This window comes from Citrus clementina, unplaced genomic scaffold, assembly GCF_000493195.1.
Source record: "Citrus clementina cultivar Clemenules unplaced genomic scaffold, Citrus_clementina_v1.0 scaffold_7, whole genome shotgun sequence".
Lineage (NCBI taxonomy): Eukaryota > Viridiplantae > Streptophyta > Magnoliopsida > Sapindales > Rutaceae > Citrus > Citrus x clementina.
This window is the reverse complement of record NW_006262075.1, coordinates 13,915,533-13,931,770: the sequence shown is the minus strand read 5'-3', so window position 1 is coordinate 13,931,770 and position 16,238 is coordinate 13,915,533. Positions and strand designations below refer to the sequence as shown.

Here is a 16,238-nt window from a genome sequence, read left to right as displayed (position 1 = left end):
TTTTAGACCATAAATTCCTTGCAAATGTAGTTTTATCCTTGCAAGACTTTTTCGAAGTCTACAGGTCCCGCAAGCAAATCAAAGTTGGTTTCGACGCGAGGACGAATTGCATTCAGTCAATTATTAGTTTTTTTTAAAAAAAAAAAATTATTAAAAAGTGGAGGGATGATCTAAAGCTTAAATCAAATTTTTATTTTCTATTTTCTCTAAGATTTAAACTTAATTAGGTGATCATCTAAATAAGACTACCTAAAAATCATTGGGTTAAACTCCAGAGACTAATTATTTGATATTATATGGAGTAATGACCTTGTTTTTTATTGGTTCAACCATCACATATATAAAAAGTCATGCATGGAACAATTTGTATTACCAGTCTGAAATTATTTTCGTTCAATGGGATCACAATCAACAAACTACGAACTTGGGGAGGCCAAAATCAACAATTTGTAAACCGAGGGAGTGAGAGTATAAGAACATATGCAGAGTCCAAAGAAATGAACTAAATTTCAATTAATACCCTTATCTTGCTATGAATTATATAATTATAATTACAGAGAGACACTTTTAAATAAAAATTTAGACACAATATTCCGACCATTAAATTAAAGTTAAGCAATCAAGTTGACTTGCCTTTTTTAAGTTTTAAAAACTAACAAATTAATGTAGTGAACCTCCATATAATAAGAAATTATTGATCATTTTTCTCTCTCTTACTTAACATATTCCTTCTTTTGTCACTTTTTTTTTTCTCCGCTTACCCTTTTAAGTCTTGCCCACATTAATTAGTTTGAACTTTTGTATGGCATCAATCCAAAAACTTAACCGACTGATAGAGCTGAAACGAACATAAATTTTATTTTCAATCATTCGCTATTTTCGTGCAAAATTATTTTGTCCATCAAAATTCGTACCAGAAGATATTTGTTTCTACGTGAATATATATTAAAAATAAAATAAATAATAAGGAGAGAAGGAGATTTTGGATAAAAGGATGATCGCAAAAATCACTATCAAAACGATTATGTTCTGGTTGTTAGTAAAAAGAAAAAAATGACATGATTTGAATGGTGATTTTATCACCACTTTGCACTTTGTTCAAGTAGCATTACACCGGTTTTGATTGTTTAGTGTTTGCTCCTGACTCATTCCCTTAAAAAATTATCCTGATTTCAAAATCCAATAATTTAGGATTCATGTCTTTGTCCAACAACATGTTACTATTCTTCTCCTCTTTCAAATCCATGTGAGTAATCAGCGCACGGTGCTTACAGGTCTTCCCTGCAGACCTGAAGTCCTCTTCGGCTGCTTTCTAATTAATTGAACTACTAGTAAACCCATTCCTTCTCTGAGTTTCATTTCAACTACTAGTAAACCCAGTCATGAGATCAATTTTACTCTTATCATGGCTTTTCTTGGTACCCTTTTTAGCCAATTATTTGGGATGCATAGGGTTTGGGTGTCTGGCCAATGTCAAGGCGATAAAAAATTGCTCCATATTTGACGTTTAAATTAATAGTTTATGTTTTCTATTGAATTATAAGTAAATTACCTCTTGCAAAAATATGAAATACTAAGGCTGACGATGTGCCTTGAAGAGCGATATCAAGCTTAATATGAAAAAAACACGTGCGATCGGATACAAAATTGCAATGACACAATCAAGCCATACATTTTATATGACGAACCCATTAATTATGAGGTAGAGATTAAACAAAGTTATAATCAATAGGATTAATTTTATCTATCAAATCAAACTGACCACTTTGTAAAAAATTGGAGACGATTATCATTTTGTACATATGGGTCCAATCCACAGAGAGCTTCGCCGAAGCTGAAAGCAGTGGATAAAGTAGCGGATACTCATAATCTGATTGATCTTTGAATTTTCAGTCCATGTCCTATTGTGATACTTACATTACATATGAAAGATCAACAATACATAGAGAGAGGATAGTGGCTATAAACGCCTATATAGCTAGCTTTAAACACCAGTTGAACAGGGAAATCTTTTATTAAAAAGATATAATGGAATTAACAAAATAGATATTAGAAGGATTTTGTGTTTGGAAATTCTACAATTTTTGAAATGTTGATAAGAGAGTTTTAAGAGAACCCCAGACTTTTCAAGAGAGTGCTAGCTAGTATTGGGACTAGCTCATCCACACAGAATAAACTTTCATAAGTTTTATTTTATGGTCCATTTTCTTATAAATTTTAGAAAGTTTTTAAGTCAATTATAGTGCCATTCAAAGCAACAAAGACTAATGAAGCTGCACCAATATTAATCCAAGACTCAGCACAGTGAGTTCTCATACTCAACGCCGTTCCTGCTTTGATACCAATTATTACGAATCTATTAATTGGTATAACTCACCATTAACAATCCCACAACTTGTAATAAAATATTGCCCATAATTCGTATACACGAATTTAGGATATTATTTTCTGTCCAAATAGAATTTAGGATCACAATAAAGTTAATAAACCAACAAAAATAAAGTACAAAGACATGGTTCATAACCACCATCTAATCTGAAAAATAGATCAACCAAAATAATGTGTATCCACTCCTCTTCGCGGATTTCATTTCAAGGAATTTTCTGCAGCAGAAGATTCAGTAAGTTAATAGATACCGTTAAGTCAGGTTGTCGTAGTAACTCATGTGATCTAATAATTTTCACTCACTTTCTACCAGGGAAATATAAGACTCCTACTCTTCAATTTTTCAATCTTAACCTGTTCATGTCCGCCAACATGGTACGACTCTTCTTTTCTTTCAAATCTGCGTGAATAATCAGCGCATAGTGCTTACAAGTCTATCATGCTGACCTGAAGTCCTCCTCGGCTGCTTTCTAATTAGTAATTAGTTAACTTGGGCCACCTCTGCTATATTATATCAGTCTATATTACATATACATTGCAACTTGCAAGTTCCATCCCTTCTCTAAGTTTCATTTCAAGTACTATTAAACCCAACCATGAGATCAATTTTACTCTTATCATGGCTTTTCTTGATACCCTTTGTAGCCAATTATTTTGGGATGCATATGGTTTTGGTGTCTGGCCAGTGTCAGAGCGATCAAAAATCGCTGTCAATCCAGATGAAGAACAGCTTCATATTTGACGTTGATTCTACTCCACCTGCAAAAATGAGTCAGTGGAGTGAAAGCACCGATTGTTGTGATTGGAACGGAGTAGATTGCGATGAGGCTGGTCATGTTATTGGTCTCGACTTGAGCGCGGAACCAATACTCATCGGCAGTCTTGAGAACGCATCTGGCCTTTTCAGTCTCCAATATCTACAGAGTCTAAATTTGGGTTTCACTCTCTTCTACGGATTCCCTATGCCATCTAGGTTGGCCAACCTCACAAATTTGACTTACCTGAATCTTTCTCATTGTGGCTTCACAGGAGAGATTCCTACTGAAATTTCAAGCCTGTCAAGGTTGGTTACTCTTGATTTGTCAGGTCGTGAGCCCATAAGCGGATTTTCCTGGAGACTTGAGATCCCAAATTTCAACTTTTTTCAGAACTTAACAGAGCTCAGAGAACTGTACCTTGATAATGTAGATTTGTCAGGCCTCGGGACTGAATGGTGCAAAGCTCTGTCTTTTCTGCCTAATCTACAAGTTTTAGACTTGTCTAGGAGTCTTCTTTCAGGTCCTATAAATCATCACCTGGTAAATTTACGGTCACTCTCAGTTATTCGTTTGCGTGACAATCATGCTGTGTCATGTCAAGTGCCAGAGTTTGTGGCCAATTTGTTAAATTTGACCACCTTGGATCTCAGCCAGTGTGATTTGCACGGGAAGTTTCCAGAAAAGGTATTGCAGGTACCTACACTTGAGACTCTTGACTTGTCATATAACCCATTGCTTCAGGGTTCTCTACCTCACTTTCCTAAGAATTCTTCTCTTCAGAACCTGAACCTGAAGAACACGAGCTTCTCGGGCACACTACCAGATTCCATTGGGAACCTTGAAAATTTGGCAAGTGTAGATGTTAGCAGTTGCAATTTCACTGGGCCAATTCCCACTTCAATGGCTAATCTCACCCAATTATTTCACTTGGACTTCTCATCTAACCATTTCTCAGGTCCCATCCCAACTCTTCGGCTTTACATGTCAAGAAATCTCAGCTACCTAAACCTTTCGTCTAATGATTTAACTAGGGGGATCTCATCAACCGGCTGGGAACAGCTTTCAAATCTTAGATATGTCGTATTGTCGTACAATTTACTTAATGGAAGTATCCCCAGATCTCTGTTTCTACATCCAACTCTGGAGACACTTCTGCTCTCCAACAACCAATTTGAGAACCAACTTCCTGAACTTTCAAATGTGTCCTCTTCTGTACTGTCTGATCTTGATCTAAATGGCAACAGGTTAGAAGGGCCTGTCCCCATTTCAATATTCTTTGAATTGAGAAACCTTGAGACCCTCGATCTTTCTTCCAACAAGTTTAGCAGATTGAGATTGGCTTCAAGTAAACCGAGGGTCATTCCTAAACTGACGAACTTGGACCTTTCAAATAACCAAATATCTGGGGAAGTACTTGTTTGGGAGAAATACGTCGACGAGACCAGGCATGATGAGCAGATATCTGATGGCGGAGTTCTGCGAACCGGTGTGTCCCGCAAGAGCCTGGTATCCTGGGGAGCAGGAGCAGAAATACCCTGCTCATCCACGAGCACGTCAGCCGCGAGTCCAATCTCCTGTAAGAAGCATAAATCCATTCCTGCTGTATTCTTGCTAAGGGTTTATTCGAGGAGACCCGGTCAACGACAGTTGGCGAGGCACGCTCTCCAGCCCGAGAATCTAGGCACGAAGGCCACGCAACCACCCACGACTACGGGAATGGGGAATCTACATCCGAAGGTGGGGAGAATAATGGGCGTAAACTGCAGAAGGTCGGGACTCAGAGGAAGCCTATAAAAAGGTAGCCAACAAAGGTAAAAGGGTTAGACTTTTTGCTATTTGAACTAAGAAAAGAGAGAAAACAACCTAACAGCCATAAGATTTGTGGCAAGCGTTCCCCGAACCTTCATATCTGACTTGAGCGTCGGAGGGTTTGCGCCGGGAAAACAACCGGCGTACTCTGACCTGTCTGTGTGCGCAGGAACCTCTGGAGAAGAAGCTTTACAAGGAGAGATCCTGGTCGTGGTGAAGTTGATCGAGCAGAGACCCTAGTCGTAGAACGAGGACAACCAGAATCTCGCATCAACAGTACCAAATTGGATTTGGGAAGTTGGTGCTGGCCAATTTTACGCCCTAAATCTTTCACACAATCTTCTAGAGAGCTTGCAAGAACCTTACTCTATTTCTAGAATCGGATTGCTTGACCTGCACTCCAACCAGCTCCGAGGAAGTATCCCTTACATGTCACCAAATACTTCCTACGTGGATTACTCCAACAATAATTTTACTTCAATCCCAGCTGACATTGGTAATTTCATGTCTGAAACCGCCTTCTTGTCTGCTGCAAACAATAGTCTCACTGGAATCATCGCAGAATCTGTGTGCAAGGCCAACTATTTTCAAGTTCTTGACTTATCAAACAACGACTTGAGTGGCACAATTCCTACGTGTTTAATCACCAAGAGTAGCAGGACCCTTGGCGTTTTAAATTTAGCGAGAAACCACCTCAATGGCACACTTTCTGATACAATTCCAGGAAATTGTGGATTGCAAATTCTAGATATCAATGGAAATCAACTAGAAGGAATGGTTCCAAAATCTCTGGTCAATTGCAACATGTTGTAAGTTTTAAACATAGGGAATAACCAGATCAGTGATAAATTCCCATGCTGGTTAAAGAATGCCTCTGGTTTACAAGTTCTGGTTTTGCGATCCAACAAATTCTCAGGAAATATTAGTTGTCCGAGAAATAATGTCTCCTGGACCAAGCTTCAAATTGTCGACTTAGCTTCCAATAACTTCAGTGGAAGGCTATCACAAAAATGGTTACTTACCTTGGAGGAGATGATGGATGCTAAAACCGAATCCGGATTTGAGTTCAAACACCTTCGATATGCCACCAGAAGCAGCCGATTCTATGAGGTTACAGTATCACTTACAATCAAAGGTTTGGAGATCATGCTTCAGAAGATCACAAATATATTCACCTCCATTGACTTGTCAAGCAACAATTTTGAAGAGCAAATACCAGAAGAAATGGGACAATTCGTATCACTTTATGCTCTGAACCTGTCACATAATGCTCTCACAGGCTCAATCCCATCATCGTTTGGGAACTTGAAACTTATTGAGTCCTTGGACCTCTCAACGAAGAACCTCAGTGGGAAAATTCCCGCACAGCTTGCAAGCCTAAATTTCCTATCGGTGCTAAATCTCTCATACAATAACTTAGTGGGAAAGATTCCGACAAGTACTCAACTCCAATCATTTTCACCGACTTCTTATGAAGGAAATAAAGGATTGTACGGACCTCCTTTGACGAATGAAAGCCAAACACGTCCTTCTGAGTTACCACCTTCACCGCCACCAGCTTCAAGCGATGAAATTGATTGGTTCTTCATAGCCATGTCAATTGGATTTGCGGTCGGCTTCGGAGCAGTTGTTTCACCTCTAATGTTTTCCGTGCAGGTAAACAAACGGTATAATGATCTTATCTCCAAATTTATATATCGGCGATTCCGTGTGTGAAGTGATTTATATCTCTCCTTTTGAATAATCATGTAAGCTAGCTTTTGCGTTTCTCTTATGTCATCGATATTTGAGATTTCTTTTCTTCTCTGTTTGATGAAGTTAACAAAGTTGACAATAATTTGAAATAAGGGCCTATCTATAACTGTTGCTGAGACAATCTTTATCTCAAAATTGACTCCATGTATGAGTCCATACTAAATTAATATGTGCAAGACTGTTTGCGATTCCAACTCCAGGCTAGATACATAGCGATTCATGATCATATTCCATTTGTTCACTTGAAAGTTTAAGAGTAGAAAGAAAAATTTAGAAGATAACTTTTTAAGAAAGGCGTGAGTTATGAGCCCAAAAAGGTTTTGGGCCCTCATGGCCTGATCGAGTAGTTTTTTTAAAATATTAGGTTATGTTGTGTTTAATTGTTGGAATGAAAGTAGAGAGTATGGATTCTTTATACTTCAGTTTTTTTTTTTTTTTTGGCTTATTGTTTATTTAAGGAGGGGAGTAAAAGTCTCATTTCGTGAATCTCACTTATTTTTAGAGTAAGGAGTGAGATTCTCACTTTTATAGAGGACAATCCCACCTCTTCTTTTTTTATCCTTTCTTTATCAAATATAACAAAATTTATATTTATTAAAAAGAAAATAATGTTACATTATTTAAAATAATAACATTATATTTTTAAAATAATATATTATATTTAATTAAAAATAATAATTTATGTAATCGAAGCTAAAATTACTTAAAAGTAATATTATTATATTCATAGAGAATTAACAATATTACAATATACTATCTTTATTTGAAAAATAAAATTATTATATTTATTTAATATTGATAATTAATAATAATGAATAGTTTATCGTAAGAAAATATTAATTTTGTACTATATTATTAATAATAATGCTTCATTTGTTTTGCTCTTATATTAATTTTTAATTTACATAATTAAATAAAGTAATAAAAAAATTATGATTTCCATAATTACGAATATTAATAATTATTAGTAATTTATATAATTAAAATTAATAATAAATTAAATAGTTTATTTTATAAATATATTTTTTATTCACTTATAATTATAAACTACAATCTTTTACATAAAGGTAAAAGTGTATTTTAAAATAATTTACTCACAATCCAAATCAGAGTAAATATATAAATGGGATTTTGACTCTTCTTCCAATATAAGTAAACAATCTATTTCTACTCTCAATCTCTAAATTCCCAAACCACACCTTAGTTGAATAGTTTTCAAACAGTTTTTATTCAATTGTAACATGGGGTTCAAATATTGAAAAAATTAGAATTAAAAATTTCTAAAAAAATTGATTTAAAATTTTTCCACCACTCTACTTTTTTAATAAATGAAAAAGAAAAACTCTCAAATAAACAAATAAAAACTTTTATGTAAGTGCCCCAATAACGTTTTTACTGTCAATTATTTTGAGTTATTAATGTTGTGCAATTTTTGTATTGAATATAATTTATCTAACTTTAACAATATTTTCTTGCCAACTTACATCTCAGCAGTTAGCAGAATGGTCAGCTACAACTCTCCCAAGTAGACTTAAACTTTTCTCTCCTAATTAAAAATTATGTAAAGATATGAATTTTCTCTATTGATTTTGTAGGTAGAACAAATAGCCTTCCAATATTCGTGAGGTAGAAATCTAGGCTTTTTATAATAGAGTTGATATAGATGGTCGATCAGTAGACTCCTAATTGTATAATACATATTAGTAAGGGGAAAAGCACATCTACACTTTTAATATTTGGAAAATAGTCACTAATACCCCTAAGTTTTCATAAAAAAAACACCAAGATACCTTTTGATTATTATACTTTTTACCTCTATTATCCCAAAAAATAGACTTTAAAATTTTTAATAAATGCAAATATTATATAAATAATGTAATCTATACAGTAGACTAGCAATATTAAAATATTTTAATAAATTTCAATATATAAATCATTATATTTATTTTAATAATATGTTTTTACTTATTGTAGAAATTTTAAATAATATGAATGGATTGGAAACCAATCTTTGCAAGGAAAGAAAAGTTCGCCTTCACATGGAAGGAAGGACTAACCTTTATAAAGAAGGAAAAAGCAACCTTCACACGGAAAGAAAGATTAGAAGATGAAAGGGGGGGGGGAGTAATTAATAGTTAATAACAGTAATTGACAATTAGTAATAGAATTAATATAATAAAATTACATGAAATTAAAATGCAATTGAATATAAACAAATACATTATCAATTATCACAATGCAACTAATAAGTATTTGTTTAGTATGACTTATCTAGTAGTTATAAGTCTTATTTAATCTCATAAGTTTCTATCAAAATTTTTATTATTGTCTAATTATTTTTTTAATAGAACTTTTGATTATTAAATAAGATATTTTATCCCTATTATTAAAAGCTCAAATTTTGGGTTTTTGAAAGTAAAAGTTGAAAAGTTTTTTTAAAATATTAAAATGTTTAAAATATTATTTACTTATTTGACATTCTTATTTTAATATTTTCATAACATAACTTTAAACAACTTACATATTAAAATAATTTTTAACTTTTAATTAAACCTTTCATTGACAACCAAACAATTAAAATTTTTAAATAAAAACTCAACTAATAAAAAACTTTACTTTGAGTGTGCTCAATTTAAAAATGGAACCTAAGGACTAGATTTTTTTTTTAAATATTTAATTGTCGGGCTGAAGGATCGGACTCCCTACCCCGAGCCCGATCTGGCTGAAGTTCGAACACATTAGATCCTAACCCGACCCGAAGCATAGTAGTCCGGCCAAAGGCCAGCTGGAGGGGGCGCTCACTTTTCTGCCATTCCTAGCGGCGACTCGACTCAAGCCCTGGTCGTAGTTATTGCGCAGTTCAGTTATAAGGCGTTGATACAACGCAACGCGGGGTATGCGCAGAGTCTTAACCTACACCCACTACATCTCTCCTCTGTCCTCTCTATAAATAGCTTTTCTCTTTTACATTTGGTTTCCCTCTTCTTTCAAAATCATCACCGAATCAACAAATAATCTTTCGCTCTGTCACTCACTAACTAAATATCACGAAACGATAAAAAAATTAGCAAGTTAATAGCAAGTTAACTGAACTGCTTCAAGCAATAATGGCTACTTTCGGTGCTGCTGCCGTTGCCACCAATCAAAACCCTAACAAGTCCATCGAGGTATACTTTATTTATTATTTTCTTTATTCTTTTTTCTTTCCGATAATCTTTAAAAATTATTTACCTTTAAATTTTCTTGTCGGTTTCTTGTGTATGATGAACTTGGCGACTGTTGAATTAGTGCTTATGATGATGTTGTAAGGATTAAGTAGAAAGATATAGAAATTATTTATTATATATTTTTGTCAGGTTTAAGCTTAATTGTTTGTGTTAATGTAAAAATTAATTGTACATTTTCGGATAAAGAATTATTTTTTGTTTTAATGCTAAATATGTATGCTAAGCTATGATCATTTGTTTGCTTGCTTTCTAGCTGAACGGATTGTTGAAAGCGAACCAATCGCTAAGCTTGTGAATATGTTGGAGTTTCAGTGTAAAAGAACAGTAGTTAGTAAGTGAATCATCAGCCTTGCTAGTAGTGCTTGGAAGTTTATAGTGTGATTTTCATACAGAAGACTCGGTCGGAATGTTAAGTTTATATTAGGTTAATGAAGATAAGTTTTCTACAATTGGTCATGTAAAAGTTTGATGCACCAAATTTTCGAATGAGATAAATTGTTTCTGGTCATAGATTCCAAATTTATACACTAGATGTTGATATTCGTCATGTAGTTGTATGTGAAGTGTAGTTCTGTCATTGAAGCTTCGTGACTTCTGTTTTATTGGTGAATTCTTGAGTAAGCTTGGTTTATCTTTTAATATAAAGATGCTGTTAGAAAAGAAGTATTTATGTGAAATTTTTCAACGGCAGGTGTCTCAACCTCCCAGTGATTCTGTTTCAAGCCTTTGTTTCAGTCCCAAGGCCAATATCTTGGTTGCAACCTCATGGGATAATCAGGTTTGTCCAATCGGGTTCTGTTCTTTTTTAATACCTTTAGTTATGCCTTTCTGTTTGTTGGTTAACATCCTTGATATTCTCATTCGTCTTGTTTGAATGCTTTCACAGGTAAGGTGTTGGGAAATTTCACGCGGTGGAACTGGTGTGGCCAGTGTGCCCAAGGCATCAATTTCGCATGACCATCCGGTAATCTAAAGCAAGATTTGTGGTAGTTAGAATACCATACTGTTGAATTTGTGGATAATTTAACCTTTTTCTTGTCTTTGAAATTTGAAGGTCCTATGCTCAACATGGAAGGATGATGGAACTACTGTCTTCTCTGGAGGATGTGACAAGCAGGTCAAGATGTGGCCTTTACTCTCTGGTGGTCAGCCAGTGACTGTGGCTATGCATGATGCGCCAATTAAGGAGGTTGCTTGGATTCCAGAGATGAATCTACTTGCTACAGGAAGCTGGGACAAGACATTGAAGTAAGATTTTTTTTGCTTCTTTTTATTTAAAATTGCAGTCTATGTGGCATTTTGGTTGGGGCAATAAATTGGTTTTATAATTAGAAGTTCATCTGTTAGAAGCCTTTGTTGTGCAGTTGAGTGTAATGACCTTGCCAAGTGGGACAATATGTGCATGTGGATAGTTAAGTGGTCAGTTCACACGACCTCAAACAGAAGAGTGACCATGCTGTGTTCAGATGAACAAATGGAACTGTTGTGCGTGTTTTGCTCTGCCACAGTAACTTGTACTGACAATTACTGATGCTCAAAGTGGATATGAGCTGGCAGGGGCTATGGATTCTCAAATTGTCAGCACTCTTTGTCCATACTTATATAATTTAGGTGTTGTTTAAAGAGAAACGCCCATGATGAGTGCTTTAATATTGTAGGCTTTTCTGTTTCTTTCTTCTCTAAGTTGTGTGTGTCATGCTCTTTTCTTTCTCCTTTTGGGTTTACAGTATATCCTTTCGTTTTATTTGGTATCCGATGTGGTCAACAGTTTACTGTGTCTCCATGTGGTGCCATGTGTTATCTGTAAGCACTTTGTACGATTTTTTTGTGTAGTTGATCAGTCACTTATACTCTCTTGATGTTCTTGTATTTGGAGTTCCTTACCCTCTTGATGTTGCAATATGTAACTAGGTACTGGGATACAAGGCAGCCAAATCCTGTGCACACTCAACAGCTGCCTGATCGCTGCTATGCACTTACAGTGAGATATCCACTTATGGTTGTTGGCACTGCAGATAGAAATCTAGTTGTCTTCAACTTGCAGAATCCTCAGGTATTGTTTTTTATTCCATGAGAGCATTGATTTATGTGTAAGTTAAATGGGCAAATTTAGTGCAGGCAGCTGAAGCATGTGTTTTGTGTGGCAGCAGCTGCTGCGACATTAGTAGTTGGTTGACTTTGATTTAAAATTTAACTTGTAGCTCTCTTTTTTAATGTGGAATTGAAACAATAATTACTTGTTGATTGTTTTTGGAATTGAAAGCTATCCTTCTGTATTGAACCACCTTTCCTTGTATTTAAAAGGGTTCTCAATGTCATGGAGCATCCTGTATAAAATTATTGTATGATTTCTTCTATTGCCAGATATTTTTCTTCTGATTGGTATTGTCTGGAAAAGAGTTATTTCTCGATTTCATTTTGTTTGTGTACAAGGAGGAATGGATACTCTAATAAACTGATCTACTGAGAGGAGCTTGATGTTTTTATATTTGCAATTATATATATAGCATATATTTCCATGTCATCAATATCCCTTTTTATTGAAATATATAGCAGTCTGGAATGGGTTGAATTGCCTTATATCTTTCAGTTTTACTTGATAATTTTAGTCATGCTATATCTGTTCTTATGTGATGATGATATCAATAAGATATAATAGCTCCTAGAAATTTTGAAATCCGGCTACTTTAGAAATTGAAACTAAAGGTTGGATGTTATAATAGATCTTCATACGCTATCATGAGAGTTTAGATAATGGTTTCTGCATTACCTGTATTACAGTTTACCATATATGGCACATGCTTATTGCAATATAAAAAGGGTCAATAGGTGATGAATTCATGCGACTGTTTTAACTTTTTTGCTGGCTATTTATTGATTTCCATATTTTACCTTCATGTGTTATTCTTTTTATTTTTTGTTTCACTTATTTATATCTAATATACGTATTTTCTTCGGAATATGTCTAATCATTGTTTAATGCTACCAGACTGAGTTCAAGAGAATCAATTCCCCGTTGAAGTACCAGACGAGATGTGTTGCTGCCTTTCCTGACCAGCAAGGTTTCTTGGTATGCATTCATTTATTTTGATCTCACTTTTCTCGTTCTTCATGGTCTTTATTCTCAAACTATGAGACATTGTCAATTGGGCTGCATATTCCCATGTTTCTAAATTTGCTTCCTCTGCCAGCTATGAGGGGCTAAGTTTAGCCTCAATTACTTATTCCACTTTAAATTTCATCAACATTGACTCCACCTTCTTTTAACTGAGATCACTGTCTTTGCTTCTAATCTTTGCTTTACGTGTAGACTATTGTGCTTCTTTTATTTTTGGTTGTTGAATATGGTGTTGTGATTCCCATAGGTTGGTTCAATTGAGGGAAGGGTTGGTGTTCATCATCTTGATGATTCACAGCAAAGTAAGAACTTCACTTTCAAATGCCACAGAGATGGTAGTGAGATATACTCAGTCAACTCATTGAACTTCCACCCTGTAAGCTTCCTTTTAGTGCTTTCTGATTTCAAGTTTTCAGTTACATAAAAAATTCAAGATGTGAAACTTAGAAATAAAAGTATACATTGGAGTGATATAATAGCTCATTTTGTGGTAACTTTAGTGATGCAGGTGAATCTCATTTGTAATGAACCCATGTCTTACACAATTTTTCCCAATATTTGAAATTTCTCTGAAGATTAGAGATCTTTCAAGCATTAGATCTTGGTTCCCTTAAGATGTTGGTATCATAGGAATTTTTATCCAACAGTGGACATGTACTTTCTTTTGTGAGGATTGCAACGCTCAGTGCATATACTTTTGCTGTTATTAACATCATATGTTATCATTTAAGATTTGTAGAGTAGGAGATGCACCTAAGTATTCTTCATTTTATAAGGTGAAGCGCCTATATCTATTTCTCAGATCTCATGTAATTGTTCTTTTGTCCAGATACATCACACTTTTGCAACCGCTGGATCTGATGGTGCATTTAATTTTTGGGACAAGGATAGTAAACAGCGGCTCAAGGTGTTTTGACTTTCATTTATTACTTTATTAACAATTATTATTGCTGTTATTGTTATTGTTCTTCCTAGATGAAATACATAAAACAATGTGATTTTTACTGGATTTTCAGGCCATGTCAAGGTGCGGGCAACCTATACCTTGCAGTACATTCAATAATGATGGCTCAATATTTGCGTACTCGGTAAATATATCATCCATCTTCCTAAAGTTGACTTGGATTCTCTTATCATTCTACTTCCAACCCATGTTGGGATATATGCTTAAGTTCAAGATAATGGCAGGATTTTAGAAATCCACGCCTCTTTCATTCCGTCTATTTGCATGATGCTTAACTTCCATGGCTCATAGTAATTCAATGTTACCTGAATTTGCATTTCCACAAAATTAAACAACTAAAATATCTGGTTCTTCCTGCTATGTTCTGATCTTGGCATAGCATGGTGCATTGATTTCTTGGACATTTAAACTTAAACTAGAAAAGTGTCATTCTAAATCTTATCTTGACATTTCCTGTAGGTGTGTTATGACTGGAGTAAGGGTGCAGAAAATCACAACCCTGCAACAGCAAAGACTTACATCTATCTGCACTTGCCACAGGTTCGTTTACTTTTTTGTTCATACACTACCATCAACAACATATCTGTGGAATCATTGGAATAAGAAGATAATTATGCAACTATTTTGACAATGCAGGAGACTGAGGTTAAAGGCAAACCACGGGCTGGGACAAGCGGGAGAAAGTAAAGCTGCTTTTGGGCTGAGAGCATTACATATGGAAGCTTTATGATGAGAATTTCCTACCACCCCCTACCCCCTTCATGTCACGATAGCATTTTCTGTTTCTTCCCAGCATTCGTAAATGAATGAGATGTGGGTTCTTGTTGTCAATAGAGAAGTCTAGATTAGGATTTAGGAATGAGGGTATTGAGAGGGTCAATGTTTTTAATATCCCTGGCCAGAGATGAAATTTTTCCAGATGAGCATTAAATTTAATCTTTTGACTTAGTTGTTTCAATGCTGATTGTGCCCATAGGCGTGATCTGTCGCAATGCTTGACAAGATTTGTGAAAATTAGATCTATCATGTAGGTGTCCGTGATATTCCTTTTAATGCTGTATTTTGTTGACAATTACAAGGCCGTTTGAAAATCTCTTTTTGGTTGAGTTCACCTTTTGTTGGTAATATGATTCAAGTAACGAAGTAGTTACAATGAATTGCAGTGATTGTATTTGCTGGAACAATTAACGATTCACCAGTTTCTCTCGTGTGAATCTGTTGTGTTGATCTTCCTTTGCAAGATTATAGCTAATGTGAAATCTTATGCATCTTATTTTCCTGTCTTTAGGTTGTGATTAATATATTTTTCTTCATATTTCTGTTTATGGGGACTATAAAGCTGATTGGAATTTTGCATGTAAATGCTGTCGAAGGAAGATGATTATGGTTATATTTTTTGACAAAGCTCCTTTCGAGGGCGACTTTTCATGTGTACTTGATCAAAAACTTCTTGGAAAGTGCTTTTCAAATAAGCTTCGTTTTCTCCATTTTCCTTGCTATCAGAACTTATACATATGGTTTACAGTTGTACTTGAATCAACTTTCAACAAATCTTGCCATTTTCGTAGAAAAATTTACCCTTTAATAAAAAGGACAAAGCTAGAAAGCAACAATTGCCTCCCTTTCTTCGCTTCCCTCATACTTGTAAATTTAGAATCGAATTTCTTTAACTCTTCATTTTCCAGGGCAAAGATGCCCTCACATTGTATTAAATTAGAAGAATAAAGAAAAAGAGTGGCTCAAAGAGTCAAACTAATGTTGCCTAATTCTTCTTCCCATTTAATTTGTTTTAAGGTTTTGCATTGGTTTAAATATAATCATCTACACATTTGTGTGGGTAGATTGGAACTCTCAAATTTATGCTCCAAACCTATTATATCACTTCAAAATATTTTATCCGTTGAACTAATAAGCAGTAAAAATCGGTTTACTTATCGTAATGACACCTGTTCAAGAATATGATCAAGAAGTTCTAGCTCAGTTAAATCAAAAGGTTATTTAACTGTAATCCACAAAATCAAAGGGCTCCATGAAAGTCGTCCGCCCAAATTAAGCAACTTTTTAAGGTTTGCATGGAGGATGATATGATGTGATGATAGAATCTCGAGTGCATTACAGAAGTCATAATTCTTTGAGTAAATGTAAAGAAAAGAACACAAAAAACGCCACAAAATAAAGTGTTTTGCTCATAGAAAAATTTTGCCTTTTTGTCTTTGGACTTA

At 34.8% G+C, this 16,238-nt stretch overlaps 2 protein-coding genes across 2 annotated transcripts; both read left to right on the top strand.

The window, feature by feature from the left end:
• Positions 1 to 3,050: 3,050 nt before the first annotated feature.
• LOC18035971 (receptor-like protein Cf-9 homolog) lies at positions 3,051 to 6,668 on the top strand. The gene is made up of 3 exons (XM_024181202.1): positions 3,051 to 4,488; positions 5,299 to 5,729; positions 5,820 to 6,668. Exons 1-3 carry the CDS (start codon positions 3,051 to 3,053, stop codon positions 6,666 to 6,668), a joined length of 2,718 nt encoding a protein of 905 aa, XP_024036970.1.
• Positions 6,669 to 9,405: 2,737 nt separating this feature from the next.
• On the top strand, positions 9,406 to 15,299 carry LOC18035974 (protein RAE1). The gene is made up of 11 exons (XM_006427486.2): positions 9,406 to 9,874; positions 10,626 to 10,712; positions 10,821 to 10,898; positions 10,989 to 11,182; positions 11,846 to 11,987; positions 12,924 to 13,004; positions 13,300 to 13,428; positions 13,882 to 13,959; positions 14,069 to 14,140; positions 14,476 to 14,556; positions 14,653 to 15,299. Exons 1-11 carry the CDS (start codon positions 9,815 to 9,817, stop codon positions 14,701 to 14,703), a joined length of 1,053 nt encoding a protein of 350 aa, XP_006427549.1. The 5' UTR covers positions 9,406 to 9,814; the 3' UTR covers positions 14,704 to 15,299.
• Positions 15,300 to 16,238: the final 939 nt, after the last annotated feature.